The sequence below is a fragment of the Crocodylus siamensis genome, chromosome 14 (assembly GCF_052110815.1).
Source record: "Crocodylus siamensis isolate JL-2025a chromosome 14, ASM5211081v1, whole genome shotgun sequence".
Classification (NCBI taxonomy): Eukaryota; Metazoa; Chordata; order Crocodylia; family Crocodylidae; genus Crocodylus; species Crocodylus siamensis.
The window spans coordinates 11,860,578-11,880,821 of NC_143408.1; the positions used below are offsets into that span (position 1 = coordinate 11,860,578).

The 20,244-nt window shown below is 43.7% G+C and overlaps 1 protein-coding gene across 5 annotated transcripts in view; it reads left to right on the forward strand.

Moving 5' to 3' along the window:
* The window catches only part of RANBP3 (RAN binding protein 3), a 127,444-nt gene extending 115,292 nt beyond the window's left edge, over nt 1–12,152 (forward strand). For 4 of the 5 annotated variants that reach the window (XM_090027098.1, XM_090027099.1, XM_090027100.1 and 1 more), the window contains 4 exons: nt 3,454–3,574; nt 4,814–4,956; nt 7,985–8,168; nt 9,250–12,152. In XM_090027098.1, coding sequence (XP_089883224.1) covers nt 3,454–3,574; nt 4,814–4,956; nt 7,985–8,168; nt 9,250–9,293 — 492 coding nt within the window. In that variant the 3' untranslated portion in view covers nt 9,294–12,152. The remainder of the gene's footprint in view (nt 1–3,453; nt 3,575–4,813; nt 4,957–7,984; nt 8,169–9,249) is intronic. The other variant, XM_090027101.1, reaches the window with a different exon arrangement.
* Nucleotides 12,153–20,244: the final 8,092 nt, after the last annotated feature.

The following is a 20,244-nucleotide window of genomic DNA, read 5'->3' on the forward strand; positions in this document are numbered from 1 at the left end:
CAGCAGGAACAGCCCCCCCGACGAGCTGTGGCTCTGTCCTGTGGCCTGCCCCAGCCCCCTGTAGAACTATCTCTTTCCCCATTGTTATTGACTGTTCCTTCAATCTATTATCCACCCTTTCTGTGAAGGCTGACTTCTATATTTGCCTCCAGATAACTTATAAAGACACTAAATAGCAGTATCCCTTTTGGATGGGACCTTACTAGTAAGTCCCTCATGTTATAGCTGTTCCTTGTTTACAGTTATTTTTTGAAGTTATCACTTAGTGCTAAAATTTTAGTCTTGAAACCCATTATGATTGGATTTATGCGAATCGGACATTTGTAGTAGATAGTCACCATGGCCAAGTCTGCTGACAAACTTGTGATGTCATAAATCAGGGCTGTTGGACTTTATTTGAACCTGCTTGCTGGATCTGACCTGTAGGGCTTTTCATGGTCCAGACCACAGGTAGTGGCTTGTTGGTGCAGCTGCTGAAGTCTATTGGTGTGAGTCTGCCACTCCCCCCAGCCCCCAACACACGCAACTTTCTTTTGCTGTTTGTTTGAGTTGCCAGCGGCAACTAAAGAACCTGAATTTGGTGGTAGAGCAAAGCACGTGGGTGGGGAGGCAAACTCCAGCATTTACTGCTTGAGTTCCAAAATCCTGCCAGTGCAGCAGCTCTGGCAACTGTGAAAGCTGTATTTTAATGTTGCACAGACCATCTTCAGCCAGTGAGGTACCATTTGGACATCCCTTCTATAAATGTTATGTTATTTGTGGGGAAAAATTGGGGAGGAGGAGAATAAGACTGGGGGTGGGCGGAAGAAAGGAAATGGAGGCGTACATAAAGGTCCTGGTATGTGTTGGAGAGAACAATAAGCAGTACACAAAACTTTCTATAGTTCTTCAGTATGGAGTTGCATATGCTCCCATTCCCGGAAGTAATGGCTGAATGGTGTAAGAAGTTCCTATGACAGGAGGGAATGAGAGGGTGGGACATCTCTTGGAGAACATAGAGAAATGAAAAAGCTATGAAGTGTGCATTTACTTCCCCCTTAGTTCATAAAGCACAGTATTAAGTGTTAGTAGTGTTACTTTTATTTTTTTGTCTGGTTGCATGCTGTTATAACTGTTCCTTGACTTTTTTTTTTTTTAGTTGGGTTCAGTGTCAAACTAACTAACCTAAAATGGACTGTTATTCCATTTATCTTTTAAAACATTTGGGTATTTTACATTTCCCCCATCCAGTACTCTAGGTAGGACTTGCCACTATTTCAACATCTGTAAGGAATCCATATAAATGGAGTTCATCACTCAATTCTTTTAAACTCTTTGGCTGCTTAAAAAAAAAGGGGGTACTTTTTAAACTCAGTGCATCCCCACACTGAGACCAGTGTATGCCTAGAAGAGGCAGCGCATTAGTTTGACCTGGCTTGCCTGATGTATTGATCAGACACTTTTTAGTGCGGCTTTTCTGGTGCTTTTATCTAATAGCTGATTGAATAAGCTTTTAGCTAAAAGCCCCACTGAAGTGCCTGATCTATACAGATGCTGCAGAGCTGGATTGAAGTAACGCGTTGTTTCTGAACGCGTTGTTTCTTCTGATTAAAGAGCATTTTTGTGGGTTTAGATATCTGCAAGCAGCCTTAGATGCAAGTTGGGTGCTCTTGCATCACAGAATGATTTGAAAATGTTTGACATCTTGTCTCGGGATAAAAAAAAAAAATGTCCTTGTATCATTCAGTTTATTTCCAAATGCAGAACAAAAATTTGAACACATCTGCTTTTTGGTCATCAGTGTTGGAATTTGAATTTTTAATTAATGGTGTATATATAGATCACTGTCTTGCTCTTTTTAATTCTACTGGCTGTGGATTTCTTTTTTTCATTGATGCATTCAGATTCTCTTATCAGTTGTCTCAGTACACCAGGAATAAACTTACTCTGTCAACAAAGATTTGCTGATTCCATCAGGTTTCAAAATATGCTAAAGGTCATAAGAACTGTGTACCTACAAGTCAGTTTTGATACTGTAAATGATAAAATAAGAGCTGAAATTGGTGAGTTGTGCAGAAATTAACAAATTATGCTGAAGCTATTTTACAAACCAGTTAACTTTTTATGTCTGTCTTTACTAAAATAACAAAATTGCATCCTAAAGAAGTGCCTCATGTTAGTTTGCTTCATTGTTTCCCTGCTTCCAGTGTGTGGCACATCCTGATACCAGGCTTTGCAAAGATCATGTGTGTTCAGAAAGCTTCTTGTGTGGAGCTTATCTTTGTATGATCAGTAGCAGGTGGAACATTCATCTTACGAGTTTGCCTCTTACATCTAGCAAACAACCAAAAGGTATTCAGACCAGGGACTGTAGCAACAGCCCTTTTCTGGTTAGAAGTTGCAAACGACAAACCCTTTCTTTTGAATGAAGAAAGAATTAAAAGGAAGGCATTAGAGAGATTTAAATAAGAACTGTACTGTAAATTTTCACGGGGTAGTTGATTTTTGGAATAGCTTATTTAGGGATATAGTAGATTGTTTTCACGTGGTGTCTAATATATTCAGTATCATCAGAAAACATCTGGTGTTGGTCATATAGAAGGTATGGAGTTCATATAGAAATTGGTCAGTGGTGATATATGGCCTATGTTACCATGAGGTCAGACTAGATGACTGCAGTGGTTTCTTCCATAAATCTAATTTTTTTCTTTCCTTTGACACTAAGAATAGTCTGATCTACCTTTTATGAAGAAAGCCCACTCTGGGTGCATCTCAACTGGGTAGTCTCCACCCAGTGTTTTTAAGCAACTTTTAACTTGCCCAAAAATTGTTTTTGGGTTAATTCAGCCAAAAAGCCAATCCAGCTCAAATGCCCAGCCCATCTGGATCCAGAGTAATGTTTGGGAAAGAAACAACAGTATTGGTGCTGATGGATAGTGGCCTGCTGTCAGTTGATGCAGGGCGGATATCCATTCTTTCTGCTGGAGCTCTTTGCACTCTTTGATACAGTAATAATATACCACTGTCCTCCCAGAGGGTGATGATTCGATCAAGAGGAATGTGCTCAAGTTGCAGCTGCAAGCTGAAGTAGTGAGACATCAGATTCAGCTGCAAACGCACATTACAAGTGAAAAATTTAAGCGCCTTTTGCAACTTTCCAAAGGGCTACCTGTTCAAACAAGTAATCCCTATAGAAATGTTCCAGATGTGGCTGAAGCATTCAAAAATAATACTCTTTGAATTAGATACAATTTTGGAATATTTCACTTGTTACATCTGCACGAAGAACTGTAGGAGAGCGGGACCCCTGCCAGAGCCAGGCAAACTGCCCTCCACCCAACTCAGGGAGCCCCTCAACCTATCCACTCAGCTGAAGGAGAGGTAGGGGGGAGATTGTGTTACTATGTATATTTTGTGATTAGCTAAACATTACATTGAATATCTTCAGCAAGGAAGCATTTCTTTATGTTGCAGATTCAATGCAAATTGTTTGTGTTTGATAAGAATTCTCAGTCTTGGGTGGAAAGAGGTAGAGGACTTCTAAGACTCAATGATATGGCATCAACGGATGATGGGACGTTACAGTCTCGGCTGGGTAAGATGAGAGCTATGTCATAACCACAGGATGCTTCCTTGTTAGTTGGTATCATTTATTTTGGGTTACTGTGGGTTTTTTAATTATAGTAGGTCAAGAAGGAATAAAATTGAAGTGCAGGGCAAAGCCTTATAAGGTGTACCTTCTTCCACACTTGATTTAATTGGTAGATTTTTTTTTAAAGCAAAGAGGGGATCATATTACAGACTTTTTGTATCAATTCCCAAGATGCTGTTTATACCACTGCATGCAGAAGTACTTCTGGTTAAATACTAGTTCCTTTTTGCATGCAAGTTGTATGCATAAACTGAACATTTGGTAGCAGTTTATATAACATCATGTACACCTACTTTCTTAATCGCTTAATATTTATCTTTAGGAAAGTGCATCTCTGTGGTTTTGATTGTTATTAGAAACCTCTTCTCACAGGTTCCCTTCTCTCTAAAAGCCAGAAGGTAAAGACCCAGTTTGGTCTAGGGTGTAAACTATCATACTCACTTCTACAATTTAGTAGCATGAATAGCTAAATAAAAAATGAAATATGCTTGATACCAGTTCACAACATGGTAGAAGAAATCAAGACCTGTCTGGTAGGTGTCAGCTTATTGGTTTTCCTACCTGCATATTTTGTGGTAAATCAGTAATGAGGTGTATGTTACAAATATAGCTAGTTAAAGGTGCTAATATGTGTGTGGTGTTGGGCTGTGACTACTGGGGTTGAGGGGGGGAGAGAGAGCTACTTACTTAGCTGCGTTTCTCATCATCGTGTGAAATGCATGTTAATGTCACATTGTTTTAAAAAAGTATTTTTATTGGGCCCAACTCATACAGGTTTGCAGTCAAATAAGGCACTAATCTGCACCAGTCTGAGATGATCTATTAGAATTGACTATGTAGAGCTATGTACAATAGGTAATGAGCCTATATTCGCTAAGGACTGGACTTCCCTATCTCTAATCTGTGATCTATTAATAGAGGCCAGCACAGCCTTTGTCCCATGTGTGTTTTTGAAAACTTTAATAAAGTACAATGCATCTAATTTTTCTAGGAATGCTTTATCTGTGTTCTCCCCTAGGTCCTTTCTTATTGCCAGTTTTGATACCATAAACATTCTGTATGAACAGAAGACTCTTCTGTTTAAGAACTTTCTTTTCAGAACTTTTGTCTTTAATCTGAACTTTCTACTGTGTGCCTAAATATCCATTTTTGTCTTCTGCTAACTTTGGATGTTACTTTTAGTAATGCGGACTCAGGGGAGTCTCAGATTAATCTTGAACACCAAGCTCTGGGCCCAGATGCAGATTGACAAAGCCAGTGAAAAAAGTATCCGAATCACAGCCATGGATACGGAGGACCAGGGTGTCAAAGTTTTTCTTATATCGGTGAGTACTCTTCTTTGTTTATCTTCTACCTTTGTGTCAAAAGAGCGTTTGCTTAAATTGCTATGGAGAACTTTTCCATCAATAAAACAATTAACAATGAAGTTATTGTTTTCATGGGCCTTCATTGGAGGGATATAAGGGGGCAGGATCAGAGGGAAAAATAAAATGTAGCTCTTGGAATTGTGAAATCCAATCACAGGATGCTCTTACTGTAAGAGCAGTGTCAGACCTAAACTGGTTCATCCATCAAAGAAAGTACAGGCCAGGCAAATATGTTTTGGATATATTGATAAAGCTACTAAAAATTCTTAATTTGTATAAATGTATCAAAGTTTCTGTAGCCTTTATCAATACTTGAACTTAATGACCTGAGGCATAGAGCTGTATTGGGCTATATTTTATACTTGTTTTTAGTAGAGTAGCTGCTAGTGTGGGGGACCCCACATTTTGTCATAAGAACTGAAGCAAATAGTGTATGTTTTCCAAGGCATGAAAAAAAAATAGTTAAATGAAGTATTTACAGAGAAATGAGTACTGGTTATTGTGGCCAAGGAAGCTTGAGAAGAGACGGTAGAAATTCAGTTGATAATCTAGAAATTGCTGTTTCCTTTTAAAATCTTGTAACGTATGTAGAGCTTTAAAGTTCCATGATAGTGTTCCTGTTCTCTGCAGCAGGATTGTTTGGAGGGTATTGTATGTGGTAGAAATAATATAATATTAGAATTATTATAAATTAGGCCTGTGCAAAGTGGCTAGTATTTGCTTCAGATTTGGCCGATTCAGGGGACAGCGATTTTGATTTAATGATTTTTTTTTTTTTTGAATCACTGTCCTGAATCAATTTGGCTGAAATATGATTCAGCTGCTGCCAAATCTCTGAATCAGCCAGGCCCAGCCCACCCCAGCTCCTAGCACTTAAAAAAGCAAACAAACAAAAAAAACTTGACTCAGCGGGTGATGCCATGTGGGGGTACAATCCCCATTACCACCTGCTACCCCACGCTCCATGGGGGGGCTCTGCTGCCTCATGCCCCGCCATGGCTGCCCTGCTGCAGCTCCAGCCCTTTAAGAAAAAAAAAAAAATGAAAAAAACCCCCAGACTCGCCATTCTTGCCAGCAGGGGGTGATCCCTGTACCACGGTGGGGCTCTATAGGATGCCCCGAGGCTGCTGCAGGAGTGGAGAGTCCTGGGTTTCTTCTTGAAGGGCCAGTGCTGTATCGAATGGGACAACTGTGGGGTGGAGTGGGGCTCGTGCAGAGCCCCCCACACACAGCGGGGGCAGCAGGGATTGTGCTGCCCGCCCAGCCCCCCGGCAGCACTTGGTGGGCACTGGGGTTTTTCTTTAAAAGTCTGGGAATTTGATGTGGGTGGGCTGGGAGCTGGCAGGGGTCCCCCATGGTCCCGTCCCCCTGCCTCATGTCCCCTGCCCCTAGTACTTACCAGCTCGGAGTCGGCTGCAGCTCCCTGCTGCAGCCACCAGGGGCTTCCCGAATCATCAAATCTCTCTTAAATCTTTCCTGAAGATTTGGAGGGCTTTGAATCGAATTGGACCTTTTAATTGGTCCCCTGATTCGATTCAATTCCGAGATTTGACCACCGAATTGGGCTGAATCTTCTCTGAATCGAATCATCGCCCAAAGCTTTGCACAGCCCTGTCATAAACTTCTAGAGCATTGTAATGTAATCAGCAAAAGAAAACGGCAACTCCAGTAATTTATTAGAATTTTGAATACATCATTAAAACTGAATAGAGGAAAATTTGGTTGAAGTGATTTTATTTAGGCCATGGATAGATACGCATTGAAATGCTCTGAATCCTGTATTTAACCCCACTGATGGTTAAAAATTTCTTTCTAATTTTTAACACATTTCTTTTTCTTGCAATTTAAGACTTGCTACTTGTCCTGTCATTTGTGGACACTGTGTAGACCAATGATTCTCAGCTGGGATACAGCTTCCCTTGCTTCTCTGAGAAAGGCGCGTGGGGCAGGTGGAACTGTCCTCAGAACCTCTGTTTGTAGGAGGAGCATGGGGGCCGACCTGGAAGGGCCGTGGTGGGAACAAGCACTCTTGCCTGCTTTAGGCTTATCTGGCTGCACAAGACAAGCGAGGCAGTTCCTCCTGATCTTGTGGCAGCAACAGCAGCACCCAAGTTGAGAAACACTGAGGTAAACTGAGGCAGTGCAACAGTGGCTCTCAATTAGGGTGCCGTGAAATTAAAAAAGAAAAAAGGTAATGGAGAGATTGCCCAATGGTGCATCTCTGCAACAGAAACACATTGCCTGTTGTCCCACCCATTGATGTTGCAGGACAACGGCTTTTGTGTTGTTCACCCAGTGAAGCAGGTAAGTTGTGCCTGGACATACATGCCTTAGACAAGCTTTCAGGCACAAAATTCCTGCCCTCAGATATCATATCCCCTAGCTGTCTCCTCTTCTCCAAGATAAATAATCCTAGTATGTTCCACCTTTCCTTGTATGTCATGTTCTCTAGACCTGTATTCAAATAAAATAATCAGGTAAGTCATTTGGATAAAAATGTGTATCTTGAGTATATTGACTGCATATCTAGAAAGATTGTGTGGGATTCTCTTTAAAGTTGGAGGCTTCCTGTAATCTTAAATTTATCAGAATAAGATTGTGCTCATTCAGGGTGTGGCAGGGAGACAGGGCAGGGATTTGGAACTTCCCTTTTTTTCCTGCCATCTGTCTCTGTCTCAGTCTTTCAGGAGGAGGAGGATGTCATATAGCTCCTTCTGAAATCAGTTATTCCCCTAGTTAGCCAGAAGAAGTTGATAGAGATCATCACAAAGTGCATCTTTCTCTCAGAAACTGAATACGCCCAACGCCTTGGCACTTACAGTCTGTCAGTAAATCTCTGACGACTTAGTGCCAGTCCTACTGCTTCTGAAATTTAGGAGATGAAATTGCAAAAGAGTGAAGTTTGACGGGGGGGTTTTCTACTATACAAGGGACTGCCTGTTAAAACATTCTAAATTGATTTGTTTGATGTTTTAATAATCTGTAGGCAAGTTCTAAAGATACAGGACAGCTGTATGCTGCTTTACACCATCGGATCTTGGCTCTGCGGAGTAGAGTGGAACAAGAGCAGGAAGCCAAGAGCACAGCACCTGAACCAGAAGTATCACAGTCAAATGAGGAAGATAGTGATGATGATGATGTCATTACTCCTTCAGGATCAGCTGGAAGTGGTAAGCAAGAAAATATACAAATGTTCCTAGTTTTTGTACTGATTTCACTTTGTTTTTAAACCAAGCAAACTGTCTGCCCTTTCCATTAATATGAGGAAAGACAAACTTGCCTGCTCTCCTAACTACCTAGTTACTCTCATGAGTTACTTGGGACTTAAGTAGGAGGTCCATTTCATGCACTGTGCTTATGGTCAGAACTATTTAGTTCCATCATCATAGTAGAAAACTTCACATTTGTCCCATCTTTCTAGAACTGTTGAAAAACAACTCGGCATAGTTTGGCACAAAGATTCCAATGGGATTCTGTCCTGGTTACAGAATTATTAATTCCTGCCTTTTTGATTCTTTCTGTTGAGTTTTAAAGGTGTCATGAGGTATTGTTTCTGTTTTCAACCTCTCAGTTTTGACCTTACTAAAATACTTCCCACTTTCCACAGTTTCCAACTGGCTGAACACCAGACTAGACTGCAGGAAAAATGGTGGCAGCTCAGTGGCCATGTGACTAGTCAGGGTACAGGAGAATGTGGCGAAAAAGGACTGAGAGCAGTCTCTGTTGTGCATGTAGGAGGGAATGTAAAAGAACTGGAGGCTGGTGAGGAGCAAGGGTATGCTGCCAAGAAAAGTTCATCAAAATTTTGAATAGAACAATCCTGGCTTCCCATGGCTACTTTTACTACTGCCAGTTCTGCATCCCACTTTACAGCAGGAAATAGTGAGGGGCAGATAATGATTAGCAATGACTGGATTTTAAATGGCAGCTCTGCTTTGAGACTGGTAAGGCAACAGATAAAGGAAGTCTCTTGTGTTGCAGCTAGGAGGACAGGGCAGGAGACGTACAATTTTGCAGACCTTGATCTGGGAAAGGAGAGATGTAGAAATTCTTTATTCTTACCCGTCATAGTGAAATTTTAAGACTGGAACTCATCTGTACACTTCTGAGGTGGGGCCCTCTAGCATGTAGATAAGAGGCAGACCTGCACCTTGTAACTTTCTTTCTCTAGTTTGACATCTGCAAATGGTGACTACTAGTTCTAGAGATGAAGTAGATACTTCTGTAACCAAGCTTCATTCTTTGTTTCAGGTCCTAATGATGAAGGAGATGGGCAGAATGTTGGCAGCACATAGCTGTGAGCTTGTCTGCTTGCAAGGCTGCTGTGAACATATTCTTGCGGGCACCTTTCTGGATAACCCAAGCCAGCTATTGTTACAGGCAGCGTTGAAACCGCCAGAACTTGGGAACCGTGCATCCTAACCAGTTGGTTTGGTTTTTAGGTCTGGATCAGTAGAGTCCACAAACAAAAGCAGACTTGGAAACTGCCTGAATGTGGTTTGGGATATGAAAGCTCATCATATTGATGAGCAGAAAAATAACATTTCCCCTCTTCCTTGTAATTGAAATGGCACATTACAGCTTGTCACAGCTTTTTCATTGGGACCTTTGGACTGTTTCTTCAGTAGTTCATGTCTTGCAGGCCTCTAAGACGGAACTTTTCAGCACGGTTCCAACTTGAATACTTCTTTCATAACCTCTGCCACCCTCTCTTTTTCAGTTCCTTCCACCTGCAGAGAAGCCGTGCTCTCCTCTGTTTTTGTGCTCAGTGACCGCCCTTTTGGGTTTATTCTCTTGGATAGCAAATGGGGCAGCTTGCATTTATTTTTATTTTATTTTATTTTTTACTTTTAATCCCCATGTAGTTTGTGGACCCTGTTGTCCCTTGTCTGGTGGGTCCATATGCAGAGGTAAAACAAATGTTGTGGCTCAACAGGAAAGCCTTTTATTGAGTTAAGAGACTTTGTAAAGTCCACTGGACATTTTGCTAATAACTCCTTTCTTCTTCCCTTCAAGTTCCAATATTATTTGGGGATTTATATTGTGGTGATACTTTTTATTTTAGTTTTTCAATAAGATGCTCTTGTGTGTTGAGAAAGTGAAACTATTGTTTTGTACTGTTCTTTTCTGTTACTATTTAAGGGAGAGCTAAGCCACTATATATAATAGATGTTGCATACAAATTTTCTTAGTAAATTTATGTTCTTGTAGCTACAATAAAGCTTAGGCAGTATACCAGTCACACCTTCAGAACAGCTGACTAGGAAAAATAGCTGTTTGCCTTTTGAAATAATAAAGTGGGCTCATTTGGTAAGCTGGGTCAACCATTAAAATAGACCGATATACACACACAAAGCATTTCTTGAGTAATGGCTTGATTCAACAAGCTGCTTAAGCACTTGCCTAACTTAAAGCTTATGAGTAAACCTGAATAGTTATATTGGCTTCAACAGGACTAAAGTTAGGTCCATTCTTAAGTGTTTTGCTGAATTGGGGGCCTAAATTAGTAAATCATTTTCTAACCCATCTTTTCCCCACTTTTTCCTTTTAAGTTATGCAGAATGAAGGAAGAAATAAATATATTGCCAGTTTTTATTAGCTTGGGCTGAAAGACCCATCCCACTCAGCCAAATAAAGGCAAGAAAATGGTGCTGTCAGTAATTCTGAAGGGTTCCTATTGTAAACGCAACTAATTTTGTTTTGGCCACTCTTTGACCTTTTGGGCCTCTTCTGTAAAACTCCCAAGAACTTTTTATTAACTGATTTGATACTCTCAAAATTACCCAGAAAAATTGGACTTGCATAGCCAGTGAAGAGTAGTTTTGTAGCCACTTTCCTGTGTGTAGCCCCTTATTTTTCTTTATAAATGAATTCCTTGATGGTGATCTTTGGTTTGCTTACCGCTTTTGTACAAACTTTGTTTCAAGTTTGGAAGAACGAAAATGCATCTAAAAATGAAACATGAGGAAGAAATCTTTTTAATGCTGTCAATGTTGAAAATTAAAACCTGAGTTGTAGCACACAAGCAAGTTGAATACTGTTCAAATTGCACAGGACCCCTTCTTGCTTTTATATAAATGAAAAAAGATACGTATATAGTTTGGAGTCCAGAACCCATTTAGTTTCTCTGTACTTTTTCTGTTGCCCAACTGTTGCTATTGATTAATTGCTTATTTTCCTGACTGCTCATAAAAGTACACCTTGAGTTACTCATTTTGGGAGTGGAAAGGGCTCATGATTAGCTGTGCCACTGCATTTGTGACCCCTCTGGACTGTCTGCCCATGCAGTCTCTGAATTTGTTTTTCTCTGTGGAGGGAGGTTGTGCTTTTTGCTGTGCACAATCCAGTTGAGATGCAGTTTTTCATGCTGCTTAGTAACAGCAATTTGGCAGATTTCTACTCACCCACAAGTGTTTTTTCTGCACCATGAATTTGGGAACCTTTTGGTTGTGCATCAAGTAATCTGCATATTTTGGACCTTTTTACATTGATATTCAGAGGAATTTAAACAACTCTTTTCAAACAAACTTTTGATGTAAAGCTTCTCATTTTCAGTCTAAAGGTTATTAAAAAGTTAATAAAGGGTCTTTGTCAGCAGGGCCTAATTGTGGAAAACCAGGTGTGTTCTAGTTGCAGGCTCCATTCCTTTCAGACGTGTGTGTGTGCGTGCGTGTGTGCGTGTGTGTGTGTGTACAGTCCCACTTCCTGGTGCTTCACCTTCATGTGAAATTGACAAGGCATCAAGATTGAGAAGAATGGAGTAGACATGCTTGTTTCTTGGGGTGTAGTGGTGTTACCCAATTACCCACAGAAGTAATTCTTAATCTGGTAGCTATTTACTGGTCAAATTTGATTCCAGCTGGAAGCCTTGCATATATGTTTATAGTAAAGAAGAAAATATTTCATATTTATCCAAAACATGATGGTCTATAAACAATTAATTGGCCAGAAATTAATTTCGAGCCCTGTCCAGCAAGATGTAGTTAAGCCAGAGCTGAATTTTATTACACTTCCTGCTTTAAGCCTTAGTAAACTAGTGACAAGTAAAACCAGATAATGCCCATGTGTTTTGAAAGATTTCTGTAAGATTGTCATATCAAATGTATTTGGGAGTTACATTAAAACTTTTAACAAAAAAACAGGCTTTGTGTCATGTCTGTGCTTAGCAATGAGTGTTGGGAAGAAGGAAATTTGTTTTCTTGTGGCAGTGGTTTTCTTCTTTCTCCTATATTTTGGTCAGTCTCTGTGTACCATACTGTGATGTCACTTGCTTGAGATGACCTGCATAATTTATTCTAGGTGCTACCCCCTCTTGAAGTCAGGATGCATGTCAGTGGTAGGGGTTAATGATGGCTGTGTTAACCCCTGCTCCCTCATGTCACTCCTTTGATGGCGGCATCCGTACCCAGCCCATAACAACCCCCATTGTCTGAATCCAGCTCTGGGGCACTGAGTGAGTTTGACATTACTGATTTAAGAAAAGAGGTACACAAATATTTTTAGGTTTATTTTCAGTAATATAAAGATGTGAAAACATCTTTGGGGCAGGGGGTGTCAACCAGGGGACGTGTATCCCTAGGGGTACTTGCAAAGGTCACGGGGTATGCAAGGCTCTTATCCGGGGTGGAGCACCGGTCCCACACAATGCACCATGGCACCTCCCTGCCCTCCACCCTAGCTCACTCTCCTGTTTGGGTTCTGGGCTGCCTCCCTTGGCCAATAGCTGAGGGCGAGGGAGGCACCTCTCTGCAGACAGACATGGTGCAGGGGGGGCTTTGCACATGGCGATAGCTGCTGCCACCCACCACCCTGTGCTGCCACCTCCCAGGAGAAGGGCCGGGGGGGGGCGAAGGAAGCATTACCTCTCTGTGGGCTGCACAGGCACCACCCAGCTGGCTAGATATGGGTGTGGGGCAGGGGCTTGCACATGGCTCGCTGCAATCACACGCTGTCCCTCAACAGCTAGTGAAGCTGCACATGCAGCTGCCACCACCAGAAGGGGTATGCTAATTTATAAAGGTTGAAAACCCCTGTTTTGGAGGATAGGGAGAAAACCACTGCTTCAATTTGGGCTTTCTTTTATTTCTGTCCTTATCTGGAAGGGTGATTTGATTTGCTGCTGTTCTGTTACTACTTCCTCTCTTTGGCCACGTTCAGATGAGCACAGATGTGTGGTATGTGGTACCCTAGACCCATCTGCGATGCCACATACCGCACATGCAAGCTGCACTGCTACCTTGCTACCTTGTTGGGTTTTGATGGGATCCTGGGGTAAAAAAAAACCCAGGCTAAAAAAAAAGAAGTGGGGGTGGTGCATGTGGCAGCAATATATGCCACCCAAAACCAGAGAATTGCTGGCAGGAGCCACACTTCAGCTGCTGGCCAGGTTCCCAGCTGCAGGAGCACCACTTGCAACTCTCCAAGGGCCCCAAAGACCCCAGGTAAGGTGGCTGGGGCCAGCAGAGTTGCTGGCCTCAGCCTCCCCTTACCCCACCCATGGTAACCTGCTGTGCACCACAGCACATGTGACACAAGCACACGTGAAATGTCTGCACTCATCTGGACATGGCTGTACTGTTCAAATTTAAAATAATTTTTCAGTAGAGTATAGGGCAATGAATTGCAGTGGTATGTTTCTTCTGTCCCTTTTGGTTGTACTATTAACTCCTTTGTGTGACCTTAAGTGAGTAACTTGATCTTTCTGGGACTCCCATCTATACGACCTTGGAAGGATTCTTAGGTTTTTAGGATTAGACTTCATTTAAAAGACACAGAAATTACAACATACATAATTGTAAATGCAAATTTTAAATCCAGGCACCTGCATAATCCCATTACAGAAAAAGAAGAAATGAAAGCTAATTCAGCACTTAGCTGTTATGATAGAACCTATATAGTTAAGTAGGACTGTGTAAGGGCTCTGGAATTTAGTAGCCAGTTAATTACACTAGTCTTAGATTGAGTCAACAAAAGAGAAGCCCTATTGTGGACCCTAAACAGCCCAAGTTTAGTCGAGGAAGAAGAAATTCCTAGTCGGAGATAAATCTATCAGTACAGGCTCATGCAGATGTAAGTTTATAGCACAGCTTCGTAGTGTGCATCCAGTCGAGTGTTCATGTGTGGCTTGTGCTGCAGACCATATGCATTTCACATGCAGGCATTAACCACACTGCAGATTTGCAGCTCAGCGGGTTTTTTTGACACTGGGAAATCCCGGTGGAGTGGTGCATGTGGCTTCAATGTGTGCTGCCTGGATCATCATTGCTGGAGCCCTGGGAGCTTGTGCTGGTTCCAGCCTCTCCTACCCCACCTGGGAAAGCTTTGCCACATGCTAGAAGGGGTGTTCCCTGGGGACAACTAGCAGTGGCACAAATACGTGCCACTGCTGTTTGTCCTTGGGGAACAAATGTTCCCACTCATGGGGATGCACCCTTAGGCAGCAGCCTTCATCCCCTCCCTTTTTGAAGCCACTGCTAATATACATTTGTCCATACCTACTGGGAATGTATTGTTGTCACTGAATGTCCCATTTTAGGGCACAGTCTTTATCTAAACTTTTCTTCCTTGACTAAAGAACATGAACTTAGTTTGCTGCTGCTAGTGTCTGTTACAGAGGCAGGCAATTTATTTCGGGCGGAGGGCCACTTACTGAGTTTCAGCAAGCTGTTGAGGGCTGCATGGGTAGCCCTGTCCCTTGACAGGTGCCCTGTCCCCTGGTTGTCATCTTGGAGCCAGAATTTCCACCTCTGACCTTTGCCACCAGAAGGCCCTCCCCTTGCCCCTGGCAGTGTTCCTTTGGGGAAGAGGTTTGCTATCTTATGGGAAAAACCAAAAACAAATTATATACTAAAAATCAAGCCTACATAATATATTTTAATTTAATTTTTAAAAATGGTCCTGATTTGTGTGCGCTTGTGCTGTATATGTAGAAGTGATAGCTGCAAAATGCAGTCTTACTTGTATATTGTATGGGGTGTGCAGGGAGGGAGGGGTGGTTGTGAGGTTTGTGGGGAGCTGTGGGTGGGTGGGAATGAGGGTTTGTAGGGATGTGTGGATGTATTTGTGGGTATGGGAGTCATGGGATGCAGAACGGTCAGCGGGCGTGGAGGTGAGTGGAGCGTAGGGTCTGTGCTGGTATCCTGTACAGCCAGCACTGGCAGAGCCCAGAGTGGGCTGGCAGGCATGCAGGGCATGGGCTCACAGGGGTATGTGGAGATGGACTGGGCTCCAGCAGGGAGAGAAGGGACCTGGCCAACAGCTTGACAGCTTTGGGCCAGCTGCAGTGTACTTTGGCCTCCTCATCCTTCCTGCCTGGGGAGGCGGAGTAGCCCTTGTGGCGCCCCTGGGTGTGGAGGAGGATGACAAGGTGGGCTCATGTCACCCATGCTAATGGTGGCGCATGAGGGAGCGGCTGCTGCCGCCGTGGTGCTTTCACTGCACCTGGCTGCCTCGCTCGGCTTACCTGCATGGCTGCTGCTGCCAGCCCTGCACCTGCTGTTGTTCCTGGGCGCCTCAGCCTGGGGCAGGGATGGTGCCAAGCGCAAACGACCACGGGTAAGTGGTGCTCGGGCTCAGGTTTATGGCAGGAACGCGGTGGCAGGAGCGGCGTGACCTTCCTTGCCCGGCAGCAGCCGCACATCATCACAACAGCAAGGTGGAGTGGCCCCTGCAGGGCACTTTGTGGCAGCTGCAGCAGAGGAGGTGGGCTGCAGTGCTCTTGCCACACTCGGCTGCTGCGCTCTGCCTCCCTGTGTGGCTGCTGCTGCAGCGGCAGGTGACTGCCACCAGGCGATGAAGCCAGACTTCTGCGCTGCCGCGTCCCTGCTGTGAGCCTGAGCGCCGCTTGCTTGTGGCTTGTGCCCGGTGGTATCCCCTTCAGCGTTTCCCTTGCCTCAAGTCTGGATAAGGCACAGTCCTTTTTGAAGACAGTCTTCAGTACGCAGTATGTTTTACTGAACTTCAGAAAAATCAGCTCTAAACCAGAAAGTGCCTCTCAGCCTCTGGACCACGAAGTTACCATTGCTCCTTATTTCATCGTCCCATTCAGCCTCACTCAGAGGGAAATTTTCTCCCTCTTATTCCTGTCCCGTGATTTTTCTTGCCCCTTGCCTCCCCTGTGTACTTTTCCTCCTTCAGTAATTCCTGAGTTCATCTGACAAATGCTCATAATTAAAATTTATCAACTTGACACTTACAATGTCCTAAATTGGCTCTAGGCAGATTAATGCAAGAAGGGGGAGTTCTCATATATCTCGGGGAGATGTCTGCACTGGTTGACCTTGGTCACATGGGAAGCAGAGATTCTGCAGAATCTCTTTTGGCATGTGGACAGCTTTAATGCATGATAGATCTGTAGGTGGAACATGTCGCCAAGGGTGTACAGGGATTACTCATCCCTAACAGCTGCTCTGCACTTAGCAATGCTGAATAGCCAGTGAAGAAGAAATTTTCCGAATGAGAGTGCAGGGAAAATGCCAGGGGAACCAAGCCTAATCTGATGGAGGCCATGGTGATTGATGTGCCTATTCCCAGGAAAGCCAAAGCTTTGAGTGGTGTGTGGTATTGGGGTTTTTTTGTTTTGTTTTTTGTTTTATGTTTTTAATTTAAAACAAACAATTAAACAAAAAAAACCCTCTCCAAAAAATAGCAGTGTGAAGGGTTTTGACAGGTGTGTGGGGCTCTATTACAATATGCAGCTCTGGTTGTAATTGCAAGCAGGAGGTACAGGCTGGAATCTTGGACCAGTAAATATTCAGTTACTCCATATAAAGTGGAATAGTTTCAACAGGAGTAATTTGAGGGCCCTTTGCCCCTTCTAACCCTAATTTTTCTATGATTCTCTGTGCTCCCACCCCTCCATGCCTGAAAAACACCCAGTACCCCAGTGGTTTAGGCTATTCTCCTGGGGTGTGAGAAGAATTGGTTCAAATCATGTAACCTCCCAGGTGAATGTTTATACACCTTGCTTCTTAAATACAAGTAGAATGAGATCATAATCGCTACCATCTTTGCCTGTGCTTTAAAAACACCCAGTGCCACACTGAGTCAGACCACAGTATCTTGTATTTCCCAATGGAAGGAAGTGAATACCAACAGGAAGAGTACATACGCAGAGCCTTTCAAGAATGGTGTGATTCGCTGCCCCTATTCCCTCACTGCTTCCAGTATCAAGGCCTAGGACATCCTAGTATGTAGTTTACACCTTTTAACCATATCTAGTGCCCACTGATGAATCTATCCTGCATAAATGTCTGGCCGCTTTTTTTAACCTGGCTAAATTATCAGCTGCTACAATAGATCCATAGATGCTAGGGTCAGAAGGGACCTACCTCAAAGTATCATTGAGTCTGACTTGCTGCCAGTGGCAGGAAAAAGTACTGGGGTCATGTGACCCCAGCCAGGTGCTTGTCAAGTCTCCTTTTGAAGACCCCCAAGGCAGGGGAGAGCTCCATCTCCCTTGGAAGCCCATTCCAGATTCTGACAACCCCAACCACGAAGAAGTTCTTTCTGATATCCAACCTAAATCTACTCTCTATCGGCCTGTGGCTGTTGTTTCTGGTTATTCCAAGGGTTGCTCAGGTAAACAGAGCCGCTCCTATTCCCTGCTGCACCCCTCTTTTCCCCCTCCCCCAGTTGAATTTTGTATACTGCCACAAGATCTCCACCCCCCCGCCCCCAGCCTTCTCTTACAGAGGCTGAAAAGGTCCAGGTACCTCAGCCTTTCTTCATAAGGCCTTCCCTGCAGGCCTCTAACCATATGAGTGGCCCTCCTATGGACCCTCTCAAGGTTGTCCACATCTTTCTTGAATTGCGGTGCCCATAATTGGATGTAGTACTTTAGCTGCAGCCTGACCAGTGCCAAATAGAGGGGGAGCATCACCTCCCTGGACCTGTTCATGATGCACCTACTAATGCATGACAAAGTGCAGTTAGCTCTGCTATTTACTGTGTCACATTGACAACTCGTATTCATCTTGGCGTTGACAATGACTCCGAGATCTCTTTCCACTGCTGCGCTGCTGAGAAGGTCATTGCATGTGTCCTTGTTGAACTGCATCCTATTGTTCTCTGCCCACTTCTCTAACCTGTCCAGCTCTGCCTGGATTTGGTTTCTTCCCATCTGTGTGTTTGCTTTGCCCCATAGTTTGGTGTCATCTGCAAATTTCGGCAGAGTGCTTTCCACGCCCTCATCCAGGCTGCTGATGAAAATATTGAACAGCACCAACCCAAGGACTGAGCCTTGAGGGACCCCACTACCCACATCTTTCGAGGTGGATACCAAGCCATCCACCACCACTCTCTGGCTATGATCCTTACACCAGTTTGCCACCCACATGACTGTAATTGTCTATGGGACAGCCATTCAATTTGTTTATAAGAATAGGATGGGATACCGTGTCAAAGGCCTTCTTAAAGTCCAAGTAGATGACATCTACCTCGACTCCTGCCTCTAAGCTTTTAGTGACCTGGTCTTAGAAAGAAACAAAGTTAGTCAGGCAGGATCTACTTGCGATGAACCTGTGCTGGTTGCCCTTCAGCATTATATTACCTGCTGGACTCCTACAAATATGATCTTTGATAATTTTTTCAAGGGTTTTCCCAAGGATAGAGGTAAGATCAACCAACTGGTCTGTAGTTACCTGGATCCTGCTTCCTTCCCTTCTTGAAAATAGGGACCACTGGCCCTTTTCCGGTCCTCTGGGACCTCATCTGAGCACCACAAGTGCTCAAACAGCTGGGCCAGTGGCTCTGCTATGACATTATCTAATTCTTTCAGTACCCTTGGATGGAGTTCATCTGGTCCCGCTGATTTAACCGCATCCAGCCTATCCAAGTGTCTCTTTACTAGGTTGGTGCTGACAGTTAGCAGGTTGGTGTTTCTCCTTGTTCTGTCAGTAATGCATTTGGGAGATTTGTCTGCATCAGAATTCAAGAATACAGAGGCAAAAGAGTCACTGAAGAGCTCTGGTTTGTCCCTCCTATCTGTCACCAACTGCCTTTGTCTTGTAGGGATCCTGTGCTGCTATGCTAGAGATACGCCCCAGAGACTGCCCAGGGTGCATCTTTGTAAAAAGGAAACCCCAGCTCTCTGCACTTAGAGACGCACTCTGAGCAATCCCCAAGGTGCATTTGTTGTCCTGCAGGATCAGGCCCCTGCCCAATGCAGGGCAACAGGCAATGTGCATTTTGTCCAATGAAGTGGAGCAGCTGTGGCAGGATACGTTTGCCACAGTTGATCCACTTCACTAATGACATTTGTTTATACCGGGGCGGGCAATTATTTTGGGCGGAAGGCCACTTACTGAGTTTTGGAAAGCTGTTGGCCACGTGAGTAGGTTCACCCCTTGACAGGTGTCCCCTGGTCACCATCTTGTGACTGGAAGTCCCATCCCCTGACCTTTGCCATAAGTCCCTCCCCTTGCCCCGGAAAGTACTGCTTTCAGAAAGGGGTTTTGCCATCTCGGTATCAGAAAAATACCAAATTATATTTTAAAAAGCAAACATCCACAATGCTCATTCATTTGATTTAAAAAATATATTTTTGTCCTAATTTACATTCGTTTGTGTAGTGTGCACAGAGGTGATTGCACAATAACTTACAATGAAGTCTTACTCTTGTATATTGTTAGGGGGTGGAGAGCATGAGGGGTGGATATAGGTTTGGGGAGCATGTGGGTGGATATAGGTGGGAGCATGTGGGTGTGTTGTATGTGGATATATGGGGTTAGGTGAGTGTGGGGTTTGTGGGGGCATATGTGGGAGGCTGTGTGTGGGGCCATATTTTGCCCACCCCTGACCCAACTCCTGCTATTCCCCAGTGACTTCTGTCACCAACATGAGGCTCCAGTCCTTCAAGAAGCACTTAGATAGTTGAAGCTTGCTGTTTGCATGAGGGAGAAGACTTAGAGCAGAGTGAATGCTGCTCCTCCAACCTGTCAGGCAGGCATGGTGCAATGATCCTATGGCATTCATTGCCGAGGGACATCCTACCTCCCTTGGGGACACTGTGAGCTTGGTGCATCCGTGGCCTTGATGGGTGCCTTGAGTATTGTAATTCCCATTCTCCTCCAGCCTTCTTAAAATACCTTGTTTTTATTTTGCAGTGTTTTGGTTAACAAAAGGCTTTGTGTTGCATAGTGTTGCTACCTTTACATGTCCCCAAACCTTTTTCCTCTCAATGTAGATGTGCCTCTATCATTTAAAAGGAGAGATCTAGCTTACTGGTCCCCAACCATCTGCACAGTG